The sequence below is a fragment of the Heterocephalus glaber genome, unplaced genomic scaffold (genome assembly GCF_053883595.1).
Source record: "Heterocephalus glaber isolate CG9 unplaced genomic scaffold, H.glaber_assembly_v1.0 deba00000937, whole genome shotgun sequence".
NCBI classification, from domain to species: Eukaryota; Metazoa; Chordata; class Mammalia; order Rodentia; family Bathyergidae; genus Heterocephalus; species Heterocephalus glaber.
This window is the reverse complement of record NW_028258173.1, coordinates 12174973-12196794: the sequence shown is the minus strand read 5'-3', so window position 1 is coordinate 12196794 and position 21822 is coordinate 12174973. Positions and strand designations below refer to the sequence as shown.

General features: G+C 32.2%; 1 protein-coding gene across 5 annotated transcripts in view; it reads right to left on the bottom strand.

The window, feature by feature from the left end:
- Abca5 (ATP binding cassette subfamily A member 5) overlaps positions 1-21822 on the bottom strand; it is a 67577-nt gene that overhangs the window by 24946 nt on the left and 20809 nt on the right. For all 5 annotated transcript variants that reach the window (XM_087208565.1, XM_087208570.1, XM_087208569.1 and 2 more), the window contains exons 11-19: positions 20927-20985; positions 12427-12537; positions 11071-11246; positions 10400-10519; positions 9199-9337; positions 7966-8056; positions 7654-7793; positions 5432-5551; positions 1958-2159 (exon numbers count right to left, since the gene is read on the bottom strand). In XM_087208565.1, coding sequence (XP_087064691.1) covers positions 1958-2159; positions 5432-5551; positions 7654-7793; positions 7966-8056; positions 9199-9337; positions 10400-10519; positions 11071-11246; positions 12427-12537; positions 20927-20985 — 1158 coding nt within the window. The remainder of the gene's footprint in view (positions 1-1957; positions 2160-5431; positions 5552-7653; positions 7794-7965; positions 8057-9198; positions 9338-10399; positions 10520-11070; positions 11247-12426; positions 12538-20926; positions 20986-21822) is intronic.

Below are 21822 nucleotides of genomic sequence, written 5' to 3'. Positions count from 1 at the left end.
TTTCTGAAGGAACTATAGTACTTCCTGCCCTTCCTCTATTCTAATCATTTATTTTCCATACACTGACAATAATACTTAGATACAGAGAAGGAAATAAAAAATACAGTGAAAAAATGATATCCTTAAAATTCCATCTTAATCATAATTTAATCACATTAACTGTTGTTTCACCTCTCAGCAATACACGACGAAGCCCTTCCATCTGGAAGATATCTACTTGTCCTACAAAATATCTCTACATTAGATGTTAAATGTCACATGTATTTGGAGAGCTTAGATCATCACATCTTATTTAATAATTTATAATTTTCTGATACTTCATAATTAGGAACACTCATTTCTTTTTTAAATTCTGTATTTCAATTGAACATCTTGGAAAGGCCCTCTCTGGTCACTGAGTACAAAGCCCCATACCTCCTTGCCAGAATGCTTTTTATTTTTTTTGTATATATTTTCAGTATGTAATGATTACATTCATAGTGGGAGTTGGTACAGGCACATGACACATTTTAATTCTTTTCATACACCCTCTCTCTCCTCTTCCTTTCTCCTCCTTCCATCTCTTGGTTCCATTCTTTAAATCTATTTAAATCATGATTTCCTAAAGCATAATACATTTAAATACAACTGTAAAATAAGGTAATTGGTGCTTTAGGTAAGGAAAAAAATCAGGCTTAGACATTATTTGTAATCACCAGGTTAAACAAAGTTAAAGTTTTCATCATGGTATCTCTCAGGTATTCTTATATACTAATGAACAACTTTTAATAGACATAATATATAACATTTCCTAAATGTATTTGTCCACATGACATTTTTTGTTTTGAATTGGATGTGACCCTTCAAATTTACATGTTGAAACTCTAATCCCTAACCTGATGATATTTCAAAGTGGAAAGTAATTTGGGTAGATGAAGGCCTGAAGGTGTGGTCCTCATGTTTGCTGCCCCATAAAAGAGGCACCAGAGCACATGTGAGTGTGCTCACTTGTATGTTCTCTCGCTCATTCACAAGAGAAGTCATGTGAGTGCACAATGAGATGGTGGCTTTCTGCAAGGCAAGAAGTGAGCCTTTATCATGCAGGCACTTTGATCTTAGACTTCTAGCCTCCAGAAATGTGAGAAAAAATAAATCTCTGTTGCTTACATGGCCAAATCTATGGTATTAATCTATAGATAGATATGGTATTTTATTATAGCAGTCTAAGTGAAGGGACTTCTATTGTTTTCTAGAGTACTTTCAGTGTGGTAATTCAACTAAATAAATTTAAACATGCTGATTTAAATACATATTTTTTTTTGTTAACACTGATGCAGGAATAAATCAAGTACTTAAATGACATTTGTTTGGTACTGGAATAAATTTACTAAAAAAGGCAAATCAGCATATTTGTAACATATAGCAATACTCTTATTTTTGATTATTAACTGAAGGTACAGTACATGAAAGTAATCTGTTATTTCCAAATAAGTCAATTCCTAGCACCCTAGGGATAGAGTGTACTAAATGAGAAAGGTTAAATCTAAGTCAATATCTTATTTTGATCCCATCTCTACTAGTTAGCTTTCTTTATATGTTTCTTCATCTGATAGTTAAAATTTATTTTCCTACTATTTACAAGAGATTAAAAACTTTACTAATGGGTGAATTAAAGGTAGTGTAGAAATATAAATGTAAAAAAATAGAGCCAATGACAATAATACAAAAATTATACAAGTAGTGTGAACTGTCACTTCATCTTATAGATGAGATGGCAAATGCTAGTTTAAAACAGAAAAAGCTCTAGGAATCTTTGATAAATTTACTATAATTACTTTCTCTAACATTGTGAAATTATTTTAATCATTCAAAACTATATAGGTTATTTACATATGCCAACATTTAAAAAATTAAGATAGGAAATCCAATTTGTATCTGTAAAATCCAACACCTCAGGCAAAAGAATAATGATACTTACACTGATCTCACTGATTTACTTTCACGTTTCAAGGTAAGAAAATGAAACTTTGCTATTGTAGACACCTGATGCTTCCAAAGGCTCATGGTGCTCACTAGAGAAGCTTTGGTTTCAGAAAGAATAAGTAAGCTCTGTTCCATTTCATCGAAAGACTTTGAATCCATTTCTTCCTCTGGTGGCTTCTGTGAAAATACACTAAAATCTATTTGCCAAAATAAAAAGAAAATTGTGGTATATCCTTTAAAAAGGTGAAAACTTTCAGAAGCATGTCACTTTTAAAGAAGCACACATCTGCCAGTGATGTGGAACAAATGGAACTCTCATATATTTTGGCACTATCAATAAAAGCTGAATGTATGCATATCTTATGATCCAGGAAATCCCCTATTAGGCGTAACCCCAATAGAGATATGTATACAGGGACCCCAAAACACATGTACATTCTCAAGAAAGCCATATCCAGAATACTCACAAACTACAATGAATCAAATGTCTACCAAAAGGTGAATGAACAGTTGTAAATTATATCAAGAGAATGATTTAACACAATGAAAATGAAAAAAATACCGTACAGCTACATATAAAAAATACGGTTAATATCATAAAAATAGTATTACATAAAAGAAGCCAGATACAAAATAGATGTACTGTATTATATAAATAGCTCAGAGCCAAACTGGTTGCATACTCATATTTAAGATTTTTTTTATCTCTGCAACTGTACAACATTCAAAACACATGCGAATTTTTCCCTCTGACTACAATTTAACATCGTGTCCTCATCAAACAACTGACTTCCCTCTTTCTCCCTGCCATTTCTCAGTTGACAGCCAACTGTCAGACTTTCTTCAGCTTCACACTCTGAAAGAGTTATGAGCTAAATGTCTAGCTTGATACTATTTCCTGGCACTCATGAAGTTACGCATAATCAATGACAGTGTGATCAGATAGGTTACTACCATCTCACAGTTGAGGTCTTTTTTTTTTTTTTTTTTGGTACTGAGGATCGAACTCAGAACCTTGCAGTTGCGAGGCAGGCAGTGGAACCACTGAGCTAAATCCCCAGCTCCACTAATGTGTTAATATAACCAACTCAGTAATGTGAATAAAATGTCATTCAGATTTACTTTTTACATTATTTTCAATTACATTTGAATATTCTAAATGTAATTAGAATAAAAATTTCTTTATGTATTTTATATTGAAATTCTATGAGTCAAAGGACAAGTGATATTAATTTAATGACAAGAATAAAATGATACACAACTGATGATTGAGCATTTTAAATTTTAAAAAAATCCCAGACTTTAAATGCAGAAAGATATTGACTGTTAAGGCAATATGAAAGTGAATATACTAGTCAAACAACTTTAGGAAGAATGATATGGCCAATATATTATGATGAATATATACATATTTTAGTTTGAATATTATAAAAATGCAAGTTTAGTTTGTACCATATATTAATTTTTATATAGTTCAGTATTGCAGCACCCACAATAGAATATTATCCAAAAACTTCTGGAAGTGTTTTCATTTTTATTTATTTAATTGCATTAAGGCTGTAAGACTTTCAATAAAATATTTTAGTTTGAATTCATACAGTTTGTATCATTTCAGATTTTCAGAAGAAGGAAGAGCTACAAAATTGCATAAAAATAGCATTTAAGATCAACCTTCTTTGATCTAGACATAAAAACAGAAGGATCCCAAATACACTGCTTCTACCATAACTATGTAAACTTATTACATGTTAATCAAAAAGAAAAACTAAAATTTTAAAAATACATTGCTTCTCCACTAAATGTACTTGAAAGTGACTATCTGGTATCATAAGTCTATGACCACAGTAATAATTATACATTCAGTAATACTGACAAATTTTTTCTATATACTATTTCCAACCTTTTATAATTTGACTACCCAAACCAAAAATAATAAAATTCCAGTGATAATTTTTTTTGTATTTTGTATTTCAACATGATGGAAGTTTAACTCTTGGTATATTCATGATTTTATTCATGACCTTGATCTCACAATGATTTTCATCATCAGCCACTCAGCACACACGCAAAGTGTGTATGTGAAGCATCTCAACTCTTTTTATGACTATGAACTAACTTCCCAGGTTCTGTTTGTGCTCCTGACCTACCACCCAACCATCTTGCTAACTTTCAATTCTCAGTTTCCTCAACTCACATTCTTACCTTGGACCACATAGCTCCAGCTTTCCTCCTTACCATAACACTGAAACTGCTCTGATCAAGGTCACTACTGTCTTCCAAACTATCAAATATCTCATTGTCTTCTGTTCCCAAAACTCTATTCAGTTTATTCTTCTCAGTAAATGATTAATAACTTTATACTTCTACCTTCTCAAAACACCATTTTTTTCAAGCCTTTGTATATCCATTCTTCCATGAAGAAAGGAAAATAAAACAGCAATTATTCCTTTTTAAGCAGCCTCTTCTGGATTCTCCACTCCTCAGCCTCAGGGCTTGGCCCTTTAATCTTACCTATACTTTCTAACTAAGTGATTTCATCCAATTCCATGACACCATCTATACTTAACTTCAAAATATATATCTTCAGCCCTAACAGCTTTACTTAGTTCCAGCTACATTTCAAATAATACAGCCAAAATTCAGGCCTGAATTCTTTCCTTCCACAAACCCATTCCTTCCCCATTCTCAGGAAAGGGCAATCCCTTTCCCAGTCCTCAACTCAAATACTTGATTACTCCCTTTCCTGAAACCCTAACAATCCATCAGCATGTCGTCACTACAATAACCCAAATCTGTTCTCTTCCTATTTTACCACCAGCCCCGTTCAAGCTAAAATTAATGGTAATAGGATTCTAACTGGTCTTCCTCCTTGTACTCTTCCTTTAAAATGTGCTAATTATTGAACAAATGGAAGGCATTTTTTTTAATGCAAGTAAAATCATACTATTCCTTTGCTTTTACAACTTTCTGATAGTATCACATTGCACAAAGAAAATAAAATTCTTTTCCAAATGTTCTTTGGCAAAACATGATCTGGTTCTTTGACTACCCTCTGTCTTTAATGTTTATTATCTTTTCCATGACTCCACCATTAGTGGTCTTTTTTTCCCTCAAAGACACCCAACTCATTCCTTAATTAACACTCCTGCAAAAGCAGTTCTCTTCATCAGAAAAATTTTGTCCTAAAAATTTGCATCCCTGGATTTTTCTTGTCATCCAAGTCTCAGACCAAGTATCTTCTCAACAAAGTCATCTCTGATAATACAATTTAAGTTCACTGCTTTCCAAGAACATCTAGCTATTTCCTTTCTATACTTTTCAGTTTTATAAATATCTCAATAACTTTTTTACTTATTTCTGCATTTCCCTTCCTAAAATAATACAAACTTCACATGCTTATATAATTATTTGTCTTTTAAATGATCTGCTTGGTTCATTGTCTAAAATGTTTTCTTAATCCTGTTTTTACCTGCTTGGTCAATTTCTGCTTCAACTTCTAGCTTTAAGAATACATCTTCCAAAGTTGTCATGGAAACACCGTAAGAAATAACACCCAAATTTGAATGAAAGTCTAGAGCAGAAAATAAACCTAAAAGAAAAAAATAATGAAAGTATGGTGTATAAGTAAGCATACTATCCTAACTTTTCTAAAATACTTAAAAATAGAATATGACTAAATTTACTCAGCTAGCACAGTATTTTTCAAACTTTTTTGACTCAGGACACTTAATATTCTAAATTGCTAAGGACCCCAAAAAGATTTTCTTTATGAGAATATAGCCATTAGATATTTATCATATTATAAACTAAAACTAATAAACATTTATAACTTGAAATTAAAACTGAAACTGTTACTATATTAAAGGTTTAAATAACATTACTAAAAAAGGAAATCATTTAAGAACTTACTCTTTTTTAAATAAAAATAAACCTATTTATTTTAAAAGGGATATTTTTAGAACAAAAGAAACCAATGTGAAAATTACACTTTTATCTTTTTAATATCTGTCTTAACAGGGGACAGATGAGTTCTCATATTTGTTTCTATATTCAGTATGTCCTGTTTCTATATCCAGTATGTGCTGATAATACATGTTATGCAATCTCTAGAAAACACTGTATATAAGAAGCTGCAGGTTAAAAGGGAAAAATAACATCTTTGTATTAGAAAAAAAGTGTTGGCCTCATGAATTCCTTCAAGAGGTCTTAGGATCCACCCTTGCTCTTCCCAGAACATACTTAGAAATCCAATGAAATACTGTAACAATCTATCAAAAAACACAAAAGGCAATAAAATGAAAAAAATGTGAGTACTGGAACCAGGCTGCCTGGGTTCACAACTCAGCTCCACCACTTTCCACCTGTGTTAACTTTGGGCTGTGGGCAAGTTCCCTAATTTTTCTTTTTATTTCCTCATTTATAAAATATAAGCAATAATAGTATTTCTCTCACACACTTGTTGAAATATTGGGGTGAAAAAGAAAAAAATGGGGAAAAAAAGAGAAATATTGGGATGATTAAACTAATAATTGTAAAAGGCAGAGTCTAGCATCTGGGATAAAATAAAGCACTGTATATATGTTATTAAAGAACAGGTAGGTACAAGTAGACTGGATCACAAACAAGGTACTTGGCATACATACATCAATTCAATTAATTAGTGTGACTGTTGATAGTGACTATCAGCTTGACTGGATCAAGAAACATCTAGAGCAGTGGTAGCAAACCTATGGCATGCGTGCCTCAATTGGCTGTTTTTTTATCATTAAAAGCTCTAAAAGGTTCACCACCACCACTGACCTAGGGGATTAGTAAAGCACACTTCTGGGCATGTCTGGGTGGGTCATGGAAGAGTGACCTTGTGGTCTATATCTGGCCACTGGTCCCTTCTCTCTGGTGCTGTTCTCCTACTCTGCTTCATGGATCCCATGAACTCAGGAACTTTGCTCCACCATGCCCTTCTGCCACAATGTTCACTGTCTTGGAGCTAGCCAACCATGGACTGAATCCTCTAAAACCAGGAGCCAAATAAACTTCTCCTTTAGGTTGTAGATGTCAAGTATTGTGTCCTAGCAATGGGAAAGTTGACCAATAACATTAGTGACTTCTTTTCTTTTTGAATAAACCAACTAAACTACTATAGAAAATATATTCCTAATTACTAAATAAATGCCATGGGACTTCTGCACAGCATACCTACATCATTTATATTCTGTTTGCTGTGAAATGACCCCTAAGAAGAGAAAGGAGGGACGTAGTTTGAGTTTCTATTATAAAGCTGAAAAGCAATGACCTAATTTAAATAATTATTAATAATAAGTCTTAGTAAAATACCATAATTCATTACGGAATCATGAAATTAGAAAATAACTCAAAAACATACATAATTAATAATATATCTTCAGAAGGCCTACAAGCAAATGGTGCCAATATTTTTGAGCACACAATTACTTTTATATTTTCCTTATATTTAAGTCAACATAATCTAATTTCTTGCATATTGTAAAATACAGACATCGGTGTAAAGTTCAGGTGTATAGTTCAAAAACAAAATAAAGCAGAAATAGAATATTAACTCTGGTCACCTTGGAACAGAGAAATTACATAGGGAAATTAACAAAAAAGGAAATCAAGAAAACCTATTTTCAATGTAAAATCCTTGTTCAACAACCAAAATTCTAAAAGTAGTACCTGCAAATTTGTCCATGTCTTTGAAAGGTAAGCTATACACAAGTTGTTGGTCATCTTGTTGTAATAAAGTAGCTCCAGGTATATGTTGTCTAACCACTGAAGAAAGAGATTCCGTAGCACAATATCTGTCTATGTACATGCTAGAGAAAACCAAAAATCCTAATTTTTATGATCAATAGACGATGAAAAATAAAATCTGAATGCTTTAAATTTAGCATAAAAAAATGGCTAAGGCACACTAGGAAAAAGCTAAAAGTAACAGTTGACCAAGAATAAATATAAGGAATAAAACTGAGAAAGAATGAATAGTACCTCAGGCGGTAGCCAATCCCCCATTTACTTTTGAGGAAAATTGAAGAACCGACACATTTCAACATTCCTTGTGATATGACAGCTTTCCTATCTGCAAGCAGAGATTTACATTTCAATTTCTAATCACAGCAGTGATAACTGGCAATAACATTTTACCAATTATTATATGAGAAACACAACTATCTAATGAAGACTATACTAGATTACCATCAATTTATGTACCAATTTTTCAGATTTGAACCCTGAGGCAACAAGAAAATATACTTCTTACATGTTTCACATAGCAATTATGTAACAAAGCCAGGAACCATAACCAGGCAAATCTGATTCTAAAGAACAGTTGCTTTACACTACTGCAAATAGTTCACACTCATCCCACAAGGCTTATTAATGCTGTAGTTTTAACAGGTTTCCTTTATAAACAGATGTATAAAGAAGCAACAGAAATTACTTTTTAAAACAAAGATACTGCTAAAAAGATGAATGGCTTATTCAATTTATTAGATTATATTATAAACTGAAAGAAGTTGCTACAGAATTTCAATCTCCTCGATCTTGCCATATATATCTGAACTCATGTGTTTCCCTACATCTGCATATGCATAAAGCTGTGCAGCAAACAGTTAGTCTAGAATTTGCTAAATATAATGCAGAGGGTACCTATATGACCAGCACTCAATAAGAACTTTGGACACTGAGTCTTCAACAAGCTTTTCTGATAGAAAATATTTCACACATGTAGTTACAACTCAGTCCTGGAGAAATTAAATGCATCATGGGTGATTCCAATGAGAGAAACTCTAGGAAGCTTACATCTGGCTTCTCCCATATAACTTATTCCTTTGCTAATTCATTTGCTAATTTATATCCTTTCACTATAATAAATTATAACCATGAGCTAAGGCCTATGAGTTCTCCTAGGAAACTGCTGAAGAGTGGCATCATCTGGGGAACACCCAAAACATAAACATGTAATTTTTGAAGTTTAAAAATCTGGATGGAACTACACAATGAGATAACCATTTCTATTTATTTTTCAGGATCAAATACTTTTATATTCATCTTCCTTTTGGCCCATGACCATATCTTTATCCTTTAAAAATAAAGCGAGGGCCGGGGATTTAGCTCAGTGGTTTTGCCGCCTGTTGCGCAAGCACAAGGACCCGAGTTCGATCCCCGGTACCAAAAATAAATAAATAAATAAATAAAATAAAAATAAAGCAAAACTCTCACCAGCAAGAATGTCAGCTTCATCCATGAAATGAGTACTAAACACTGTCACCCGATTGGCTTTTCTGTATTTTAAAAGATTCCAAACAATATGACGAGAACAGGGGTCCATCCCAGCTGTTGGTTCATCTAGTAGTAGTATCTGTGTTAAAAGGATGTAGATTACTGAAAAGCTTCTCCATCACCAATTACTTTCAATCAGAAATACATTAGATCAGTTTTCCACTCTTATCTGAGTCTGCATATATTTTTTAAATTATGACTGAATATTTTCCCTAGTATAGTTTTAAAAGGCCAATTTCTATAATAAAAAGCTATTACTATAACAACAATCACATAAATACAAGTAAATTTTTATCGTCCTTAACAACTAAGTTAACAACTGTTTTTTAGAGATGTATACCTTATATATTGCAACAAAAGCAATTTGTTTCAAGACTAATTTTAATTTTAAAAATGGTGGTATGAGCTGGGCAGAAGATTGATTAACATAAATCCAGTCATCCCAAGCTGTAGCAGAAAAGACTGATATAGCAGGACGGTAGGCATTGGTAAGGGTCGAAGCATCAGGCATACAACCTGAGCTTTCTGGCACTGTGCAAGGCAATGTATCAGCTGCTTCTCTGTGTCTATAGAACAGAGAATAGCACAAAACAATAACATGCAAAATCCAAGAACAGGACAGCAAGAAATTGAACTATTTCTTCATTTTTTCTATCTTAACTTTTATTATGAACTCTTAAACTATATTTTAAAAATATATGCAGAATAGTAAAATAATACTGTTATTGTCATCAAAGAAATTTGGGGGGGGGGCTTATTTTCTTTAGGCCTTTAATTTTTTTTTTTTCTTGAATCATGGTCTTGCTACATTGCCCAAGCTGCTCTTGAACTTGGGGCTCAACCAGACCTTATCCTCAGCCTCCTGAATAATGGTACTACAGGCATATGCCACTGTACCCGGTCAGATCTTTCCAAGCACACATACACATACACACACAAACACACACACACACACACCCCATAACACACTATAGACATAACTGAAATTCACCCCTTTAATTCCCCAGTATCATGATGTTAAATATTTCTGATCTATCCATAAATGTATATGTTTAAACTCCATATATCATATATCTTTCCATAGCCTGTTTTTTATCTAAGATAACTTAAAATAACCTAAGTAAAATTAATATTTATTTACCTTTGGATTTCCAAGAACAGCAATTCCTACAGAAAGCTTTCTTTTTTGACCACCACTTAATTTTTTAGCTTGGTTATCTTTGATAGCCTGCATGTCTAAATCTAGTAAAACCTTTTGCACCTGGAAAAGTAAAGTATAAACACTTATTTTTTAAATTGTCATTTGCATAATTATATCAGCTTTTAAATATTTGACTTTTTGAAACATTATTTTAAGAATTACTGAATAAATGTTTATAAGTAATTTTAATATTTTTTAAATGTTCATTTTGTGTGGAAATTAATTTTGACAAATATTTATGTATAATTCTGACAATAACAAGTAACAAGATTCTTGAGAAAAAGGTCTGTCTACTTTTGTGCTTTCTTGGGTAGTGAGGAAGTAGAACAGAGCAGTATGAATGCTACTAAGGAGGAGAAATGAAAACAGAGAGGAAAAGGGAAGTGTGGGCAGAGGAGATGCGAGGAAACAAGTATCCTCCAGAAAAAACAAGGGCTATTTTATATATACTAAAGCATTTACTCCAAATTATGTACAATTCTTTTCTGTTTACAGGCTTAATAGAAGTTTTATATTTAGCTTTCTCAAGCATATTTTTATTGTACAAGTTATTAACAAAAGGTTGTTAATTTATAAGGAATAGAGTGAAGATTTCTATATGAATAACATACTTCTTGTATTATATTGTTGGCTGGTATTCCTTTGATTGAAGCCAAAATTGATAAATTTTCTTCTACTGTCAAAACGTCAAAGTGTATATCTAACTGTGGACAAATACCGATCATTTTTCTTGCTTCAAACATTTCATCTATTTCTGAGACTCTATGTCCATAGATAGATGCAAACCCTAAAAGCAAAGTATATATTTATATTAAACATGTTAAGTATTAAAATGCATGTATTTTCCTATATCCTAATAACTAATTATGTAGTTGCGATAGATATATAAAGAATTAATATAAATTTGAAATATATAATTCAGACTCATTTCCATATTATTAGTGATATGCCTCCATTTATATATCAATCTCATTTTCCTTCACTTCCAGGCCATATTACACTATGGAAGGAGCAAGGAATTAACAAATTAACACTAAACATAAACATCTATTGATGTATCATTTATAATTATATTCCAGTAACAATTTTTCTTCATTTTGAAAATAGTGGAGAGATCGAAGAACTAATAGTTTTATGCTATCTCTGTGGTCTTAAACAAATTACTTAATGCTTCTGAATTCCAGCTTTTTTCTTCTATAAACTGAATACTAATACAGCCTACTAAAGAACTGTTAAGGTGATAATTTATAAATAGCTATAATAAAAATCATGGATCTTTAAATAAATGTTAGATATTATGATTAAATCCAAAAGTGGCATAATTAAGGATAAAGAACAAAACTAAAATAACTTCAAAAGTTGAACTGCATTTAAAAGGTTGAAATACAGATTAAACATAGTTTAGCCATTTTATAAAGTAAAATATTTATTTTACTGCCATGTTTTGGTTACTGTAGAAACATGAGGCTTCCTTATTGAATACTTACCTATAGAACAATTACAGATCAAAATTATACCTTTGAGGTATGCTCCTAAATTTTTATTTTAGGAGATAGCATTGATATTTACCATTCTTTTGAATTATTGCTATATATTTGGAAATTTATATTTACTTTCTTAACCTGAAATAGTCTACAGGTCTAATTTAATTTCAAATTAGTTACTGATTTACCCTTCCTTGAAAATAAAGAACATGAAGACACATACTTAACTATGTGATAAAAATAGCAACAAAATTAGATCCTTTTCACTTTATTAAACATGATGGACTTTTTATTTTGTATTGAAAAACAACCAAATGTGAGTAGTAGAGAAAACACCTTCACAGATACAGAAGTTGGTCCCAAATCACTGGCAAAAATAATCCTGTATACACTTAAAGGATAAATACAGTATACTGTAATATCTCAGTTAATAACATTAATAAAACAAAGTAAAAGAATTTTTTTAGACTGAAAAACTCTCACCATCAGAAGGCGGGCATAGTCCACAAAGAATATTCATCAATGTACTCTTTCCCGTTCCACTATGGCCAAGTAATGCAGTAATCTGACCCTCATATATGTCAAATGACAAATCTAGTTCAGGAATAAAGAAAACTCAACATAAACAAATATGATTTTTATTTGTTTTGCTACACAAGACACATAATACTTGAGGAATCTTAAAGTAGGGCAATAAATTGAAAGAAATATTCAAATTTAAATAGCTTGTTAGTCAATGGTAGAAATGGTAAAAGTAAATAAAAAAGGTTTTGACTTGTTCATATAGTAAAAATTAGGGTGTAAAAAAAACTATTAGGAAGTTTTCTGTGTAATGATTTTAGGGAATTTCCAAGAGAAAACAACAACAAAAAATTATCTCTCAAAGGTATTTACAGATATGTCAAATGCATTGCCATAAATAAATAAATAAATAATCCCAAATTAATCACAGTAGAGAAATGGCTAAGCAAATAACTGAAAGGTTCCATTTTAGTGAACAGATTATCACTGGATGGATGGATGAGTAAAGGAAGACAAGAGAGGGATCTAAAATGATAAGGCAGAAAACAGTCAAGACACTAGGCTAAGGCTGAAATATAAAATAAGAAAGAAAATTTATCACAATCCAAAGAAAAAGAAGGACGGGAAACTGCAACAAAAACATATAGTATCTTAAAGCTACAGTGTAGGAAATAAGGATGAAGTAAGAAACTCATGACTATACCAGTGACACATATAAAGTATCACATATGAAAACGACGGATATAAACTATGACGCATATAAACTGTGCATATGTACACATGTGTATCCACATATATTAATCTGAAATGCAATGTATTAGTGAAGTATTCTTTTAAGGTATTTCACAGAAAATTATGTTTACAGGTAAATAAACTCAGATGAGTTCTATAATACAGGGAAATACAAGATTCATTTTCTGATATCTTTATATAAAAGAAAAAGTAATCACTCAATAAAAGTATCATGCTACGGATTACAAATCCCAGGATATCAGGGTGTATACCACATCTGGGAGAAAAATATCTATGAACCATGTGTAGAGATATAGCTACTATGTTTAAAGGTTTTAGTACTTCTATTTAGGAGGTTCCAAACTCTACATCAGTGCAGTAGTCCTAAAGTTACTTTCTCCAGCCTGACAATACCACACACAGAAGTTTGGAATCTGTTGATCTGAGTTTAGAAGATAGCAGGCCCACCATGCCCTTTGCCCTACTAACTATAAATTTATAACTCAGGAAAGTACATTGATTTTCCTTCTAAAGAGAGTATGGTAAGGTATCTCAGCTAACGGTAATGATCTGGAAGGCTTTCCCCCTAGATGTGCTTACACTTTGAATTAAAACAGATACTTTGAGCTCCCAATTAATTTTCATTCCTGCCCAAGACATTAACCAGAAATGGCAGTAGCCATTCTAGAATTTTTTTTAATAACTCTTAGATGAACTGGTCAATCCTACTTTTACAATCAACTGATAAATCATCACATGCAGGGCTTCACCTTCAAGTAAGTGTCCAGGAGCTGTTTTGTGAGATGGCAATTTATTACATAATAATCTACACAGAAAAGTTGTTTAGAGTCACTGAAGCCAGGGACTAAATGTTGAAAAATCAGCTCAAAAAGTAACCAAGACCCTCTGAGCATATATTTCTCATCTATGCCCTACAGATCAAAAGCCAGACCTATGATTTTTTAAGGAAGCATTCATATAAAATAGATTAGTGAAGCTCAAATGGTTCATTAAAAAAAGCTATAATTTTTTTAGTTAATACATATTAACATTATAATCCTTTCAATTACAAGGAATGAAATTCATCTTAAGACAGATGATAGTTTTATTTTCAACAAATTTACTAAGATGTCAACTCATATGCTGTGAAGTATTAAAGAACTATTATCAAGGTTCAAACACTTAAGCAGGAGGGCAAGAGTTCAAGTCACATACCTAACGAGTACAGAAACTTAGGGAACATACCTTACAGGACTGCCTTTCATTGGGATCTTAAAGGACTAAACTTTAGGAGTAAGAGTTAGTCAGAAGTACTCTGTCCCTAATAGAAACCATCTATGAAAGCCTGGAACTGGGCTTGACCATATATAGCAAAGCCTTTCTTTATTATGAGCAAAGATGTAATAAAGGTCTCTTATTATTGGGTTCTTCCCTATTCTCAGTCATCTAAGAGTTCAATATAAACTATCAATACTACAATTTATATTCTAATACAAAATTATTTGCAAGATAAAGAGGCAAAGTAAGTGGTTTAACATGTTCACAGCAGGGCCTGGCTGTAATTCAGACTTCTCCCTGTAGGTCATTACAAACCACCTGATGGGACAGTAATGTAAGTATGGTGGTACCAGCCAGTTGCAATATGTTAAACCAATCCTTCTAAGAACAAGAAAAAGCTGGCCAGTTTCAAAGATGATCATCTGTTTGAGGGCCGTGGCAGGTTAGTGGTAGAAAGATGGTAAATATATGAAGAACGAGTAAGGCTAAGATATCTGTCAGTTTTAAAAGTGAAAGTGACAACAGAGTATATAATAGGCTAAGGAGAGTTTTGAAGAGACACAAAATTGAGAGAACAATACTTCAGTAAAACCTCTTAGGCTTTTGACTGGAATCTTAAAGAACTAAACTTTAGGAGTAATGGTAAATCAGACTTATTCTGTGCCTGACAGAAACTAAAATCCAGCTTCAAGTCATTTCACCCCTGAGCTGATGAAGGTGACCTAAGATTTCTAGTATCTCCACAGCTGTAAGCTAGAAGCAAAGACAAATCCTCTCTAGAGCAGTAACACATCATTACATTATCCAGGTACCTACAATTATCACAACTTATCCACATACCTATAATCATTCACATGTTATGAGCAGCATTCAGTCAAAAATAATCAGACAGAAGCAGGTAAGACAAGTAACTGAAACAGACCTATTGGAAAAGCAGATGTTGGCATCATACAACAAAGATTTTTAAATAACCATGTTATCATTTTTACACAACACAGAGGTGGCAAATAACTAGAAACCACACACACACAAATTAAGTGCAATTACAAAATCTGGAAAAGGTGAAATTAACACTTCAAAAGATAGTTTATCAACAAATTAAACTCAATTGAAGAAAACTTAGTGATTAAAAAGAAATCAGAGTGGGCCACAGACGTAGTTCAGCAGCACAGCACCTGCCTCACAGTACAAGGTTCTGGGTTCGAGCCCCAGTACCAAAAGAAAAGAAAAGAAAAGAAAGCAATCAGAATATATATCTAGACCAAAGAATAAGCAATTCAGACTGGCAAATACAAGATAAATGAGATTAAAAGTTGTCACAAGTAATAATGATCATAAATGAGAAAAAAGAGAATAGAGAGGAAACAATATTTGAAAAGAAATATCTGAGAATTTTGTAAAATAAAAGATATCAAGAAACAAATTAAAGAGTACTACATAACCAAAGCAGTATAAATGTTAATGCAAACAAAAACACCCAGGAAGTATGTTGTAGTAAAATTTTAGAAAACTAAAAACAAAGAAAAACATCTTTAAAAACAGCCAGAGAAAATGAACATAACAAATACAAAGGAATTATACAACTGTTGTAGTTTTCTTTGCAACCAAAACAATCCAAACAAGGAAAAACAAATTAGGTTTTAAAATGCTGAAACAATGTAACTGCCTAACTTAAAACATTCAGAGAAATACCTTTAAAAATTGAAGGTGAATAAAAGATATTTTCAAACAAAAACTGAATATATCACTGGCAGGAAATACTCAAAAATCTTCATGCAGAAGGAAAATTACCCTAGCTGGGAGATCTAATGCATAAAGTAATAAATGATGTGGTAAATATATAGGTAAATCTAAATGAACTGTCCTTTAAAAACATTATTTTTGGTTTAAAATATATGTCAGATTAAGATACATGAAAACAATACTAAATAAATTAGAACAAAAATAAAAGTGAGGTCCTTGCCTTCTTTATCTGGAGAAGAGTAAAGCAGTAATTTATAAATCAGAGATGTGTAACATCTCAGACAATGACTAAAAACAGGTATGTACAACTGAAGCTAACAGAGGAAGAGCAAGAAACAGCACAATATAAAATACTGTAGTGCTCTTACACTACAGCTAGGCAGTTGAAGGATGAGAGATCACGTGGAACAGAAGCAAATAATTCTAAAAACCACTAAGAGAGCAGCCTATTAAAGCCAGCAATGCTATCCAAGCTACTACCTAGCCCCAGGTAACCCACTAGGTGCCTGAAGGACTTCACAACCAAACCAGACACTCATCAGGACATAGTAAAATAATGGCTACCTTAATAGTGTCTATGCTTCTGGGGGCTTATAAGACATAAATAGATAAATAAGAATCTAGAAAAAGCAGCATAAATTAAGCCCAAACAAAATCTTAATTCAGAAATTACAAAGATAAAAATATAAATCAATGAAATGCAAAGCAAATTATGATAGAGAAAATCAACAAAGCCAAAAACTGACTCCTAGTAAAAATTAATTAAAAAAACATATAAGACTTATAAAAAAAGGAATTATAAATTACTCAATACACAATGAAAGGAGGATATGATTATAGATTACACAGACATTAAAAAGATTTTACACTAGGCTTAGTGGTGCACGCTTGGGAAGCTGAACCATGAGGATCACAAGTTGAAGGTCACCACAGGCAACACAGTGAGACCCTGTTTCAAAATAAAAAATGAAAATGGGCTGGGATGTAACTCAGTACTTTCTGGGTTCAATTCCAATACCATCAAAGAAAAAGATTATTAAAAATAACCTGAAAAAACGAATTTTGTAAATTTAAATAAAATAGTCAAACAACTCACCAAAACAGGCACACTGGTGGAGACTGACAAGCTGATTAAAAAAAATTGGGGTGGGGGGTGCTGTGGATTAAACTCGGGTGCACTGCATGCTTAGCTCATATTTTGTTTTTTATTTTTTTGAAAGAGGGTTTCACTAAGTCATTGAGTTGCCCAGGCTAAGGCTCGAATTTGTGATACTCCTGTCTCAGTCTCCCATAGTGCTAGGATTACCTGAATGTGCTCCCATATACAGAGGTTAATTCTAATATTTACATGGGATTGTAAGAACCCAAAATACAACACTGGAAATTCTCAAGACTAACTATAAACCAGTATTAGTTAAAATAGTATAGAAATAGTGATGGTTACATAGATCAGTGGAAGAGAATACAGTCCAGAAGCTAAAATACACGTATGTAATCACCTAGATTTAATTTTTAAACAGCATTACTGAGGCAGGGGTGATAAACAATATACTACATATGTTAACAATCTGGTAGGTTTTGGTATGTACATACAGCTGTGAAACTACCACTACTACCAAGAGCCTACCCCTATTGCCCACAAAACATTAATGCTGCTCCCTTTAAAATTTCCTCTGTTTCTTCCCACCCACTTCCACTCATCTCCAGCAACCCGCTGACCTGCCTTCTTTCACTATCATTTGTTTTTCTATAATTTTATATAAATGGAATTATATATATTTCTTTATATCTGACTTCTTTTAACATAAATTTGGGGATTCATTCATGTTGTAGCATGTATCAACAGTCCATTCTTCTTTATTGCTAAGCAGCATATATTTCACTGTATGGATACGCTACATTTGATTTATTCATTTATCTGCTGATAGACAATTAGGTTATATCTAGTCTGGGGTTATGACATAAAACTTTTCAATGAACGCTCATGTTTATTTTCATGGGCACATTCTTTCATTTCTAGTTTCTTACCTAGAAATGGAATGACTGGATCACATAGCAGGTTTATATTTAACTTTTTGACAAACTGCTATTTTCCAACATAGCTGTACAATTTTATGTTCCCTCCAGCAATGTTTGAGAGTTCGAATTATTCTACATCCTCACCAAACACATAGGCTATGATCAGTCTTTTTAATCTTAATCACTTTAGTAGTTATGCAATGATATCTCACTGTAATTTTAACTTGCATTACCCTGAAGAGTATTGTTGGACATAACTTCATGTACTTATTTGCTATCCTTTTTCTTCACTGGCCAAATCTGTTCAAATACTCTTTATTAGTTGGATTTTGTTTGCATATTCTGGATAGAAGTCTTTTATTAGGTATATGATTTACAAATATTTCCTCCAGGTCAGTGATTTGTTTTTTCATTTTTTTACCAGTGTCTTACAAATAGATGACTAATTTTTATACTTTCACCTATGAATTGGTTATTTTATATAGCAAGTCCCCTACTTATGAACATTTGACTTACAAACTTTCACAAGTGTAACGTATAAGAGTCACTTTGTCAATTTATGAACGAAACCAACTTAGGAACAATCCTCCCAGATGGAACTCTTTGGTAAGTTGGAGACTTACTGTAGTTTGTGCTTTTGGTGTCATAGCTAAGAAACTTTCATCCAATGCAAAGTCTAACCCATAGGATTCCCCCTATGTTTTTGTTCTGTAAGTTTCACTGTTTTAAGTTTTGCATTTAAGTGTATGATCTATTTTCTGTTAGCTTTTGTATATGGTGCCAAGTATAGACCAACATTCACGTCTCTCTAGTTTTTATTTTGAAGATATACCAGTATATCTATAAGATTGTTTAAACAGTAATTTTTTTTTTTTTTTTTTTTTACGGGGGATCAAACTCTGGACCTTGTGCTTACAAGGCAGGCGCTGGAACCGTATGAAAATCCCCAGCCCTAAACAATAATTTTTGAAAAGTGTATTCTTTATTAAATTCATTGCACTTCCGTTGAAAATCATTATCCACATAAATATAGGTACTATTTCTGTACTCTCTATTTTACTATCTACTTCTCTGTTGCTTTCATACCAAAATCACTATCCTAATTATTTTAGTATTTATAAGAAGTCTTAAAACAAGAATGCTAGTCCTCCTTGGGACCTTGCTCTTTTTCAAGTTGTTTTGTTGATTTTAGGTCATCTGCATTTACATATGAATTACTGAATGTCAAACATCAACCAAAAAAAAGCCTAATAGGATTTTGATGGAGTTTAAAACTGTTGGAAGTTTTGATAGAACTCACACCTAAACACTGAGTCTTCCAATCCTTGAATATAGCATCTCTCTCAATGTATTTAACTCTCAATTTCTCTCAGCAATGTTTTGTACTTTTCAATATACAAGTCTCCTACGTCTTTTGTTTGATTTATCTGTAAATAATATTTTTAAGCCAGTTAATACTATTTTTAATTTTATTTTCCAATTATTTGTTGGTGGTACGTAAAACTACAATTGATTTTTCCATATTTATCTTGTTTCCTGTTACCTAAGCTCACTTTTCAGTTTTACTATCTGTATTATAGGGATCTAACAAGTTTCTAAATAGACAAATCAAGTTAACTGTAAATAGTTTCACTGCTTCCTTTCCAGTCTGGATGTTTTTTATTTCTTTCTCTTGCATCTCTGCATTAGCAATAATTTCCAGCTGAAAAAAACCCCTACATTAGAGGCTATATATAAGCTCCAATGTTAAATAAAACAAGACTCAAAAAGCACTGTAACCATTAAACAACAGACCCATGAATTAGATATTATCTACATTAAGAACTTGTACTCAACAAAAGCAGATATTATTATCAGAATGAAAAGGCAAGCTTCAGACTTGGGTGGGTAGCTGAATACCCTTATCTAACAAAGGTCTTATCTAAAATGTAGAAAAAACTTGATTAGGCACTTCAGGTAAAAAAAAAAAAAAAAAATCCCAGTAATCATATGAAAAGGTGATCAATAGTATTTTTGCTAGGTAAATGCAAATTAGAATCATATTAACATACCACTATCCCCAACCAGAATAAAGTCAAAAGAATTAGCAGTATCAGTGTATATGTATATTCTACTGGTTCTGGAGGACCCCTAACATACTGTTAAACATAATACAATTTTCAGTACAGTTCCCACAAGAAGGATTATCAGGCCCTAAGTATCAGTAGAGTGCTGAGATTCAGAAATCCTACATTGGGTTAAAAGAATTGTTTTTTTTGTACTTATTTTTTCTTTTGTTAAATTCTTTTATTGGTACATTTTAGGTATACAACACAATTACATTTCTCATTGGGAATTGTACCTTTACATAATGCATCTTGGTTCTTTTTTTTTCCCCATTCCTAGCCCTCCCTTCAGCCCCTCCACGCTTCCCTATAAAAGAATTTTTTTAAAAAGAACTAGTATGTATACACATACATAATAATAAAATGAAAAAGGATATAAACTTGCTCAAATAGGTATTTTTTACCTTAACAGATACTACTTGTTGGTTTTATGTCCAATAAAATGTTAGTTTTATTATATTACATAAAACCTCTAAAAGCAAGACAGATAATTATAAAAGAGTTTAAATATTTCAGTAAATATGCAAATTGTTTTTCCATTTGTACTTTAAGACTATGAACCAAATCCTAGGAAAGCTACTTACTTCTTAAAGCCTCCACATTTTCATTCTTCTTTTTGTATGTCTTCTGAATACCACTTATTCTGAAAAACATAGTTTTCTATTAAAAGTATTTAAAGAAATGTATTTATTATTTAATTTTTCTAAAGTTGTCTTATCTTACAATATATGCTATAAAATTTGAACTGAGTGTGTATCTCTAGCAAAACTTGGTACTTTCTAAGCATTAAAGAAGGGTTGTATTCCTACGTTGAGATAAGTTATTTAAATGTTGGTTTGTGTTTTGTTTTGGGGGAGAAGGAGGTTGGCTGGAAAAAAGATTTTATGGTCATGTGTCCCCCCAAAAATTGGCATTCTTGTATCAAAACTGAAGAATAAAAAAACTGTCATTATTTAGCAGGAATAATAAAGTATCTTCCTACTAAAACAAGGAGTCAAAGAAAGTTGATAGTAAGTATAGTATCACACAACATTATTTTATATAATGCTTTTTTGGGGGGTAGTGATGGGATCAAAACCAGGGTCTCACCTGTGCTAGACAAGCACTCTACCCCTGAGCTACATTCCTAGCCCTGTTCCTCTCCTGTCCATTTTAAGTATCATTCATTTATTTTTCATGCTAAGTCAACTTCTAAAAATAAGAGAAGCATTTGATTCAAGCAATTTAAGGATTTCTTTTTATCTAAAATACTTGTAATATTAGCAGAGGGATATAAACTGAATAGCACTTCATGCCGGTCCACCTATCAAACTGTCCATGAATATGAAGTGATTGTTTCACTCCACATGAAATTTTTGTACACAGAATTAATGATTTTATTAATCAGTTTAAATTTCATCTTTCAGAATGCTGATGACTGTCCCACTGCTTATGTCTTAGGTATTTTGACACTCTCTTATTTCTATACATTTTTCTTAAA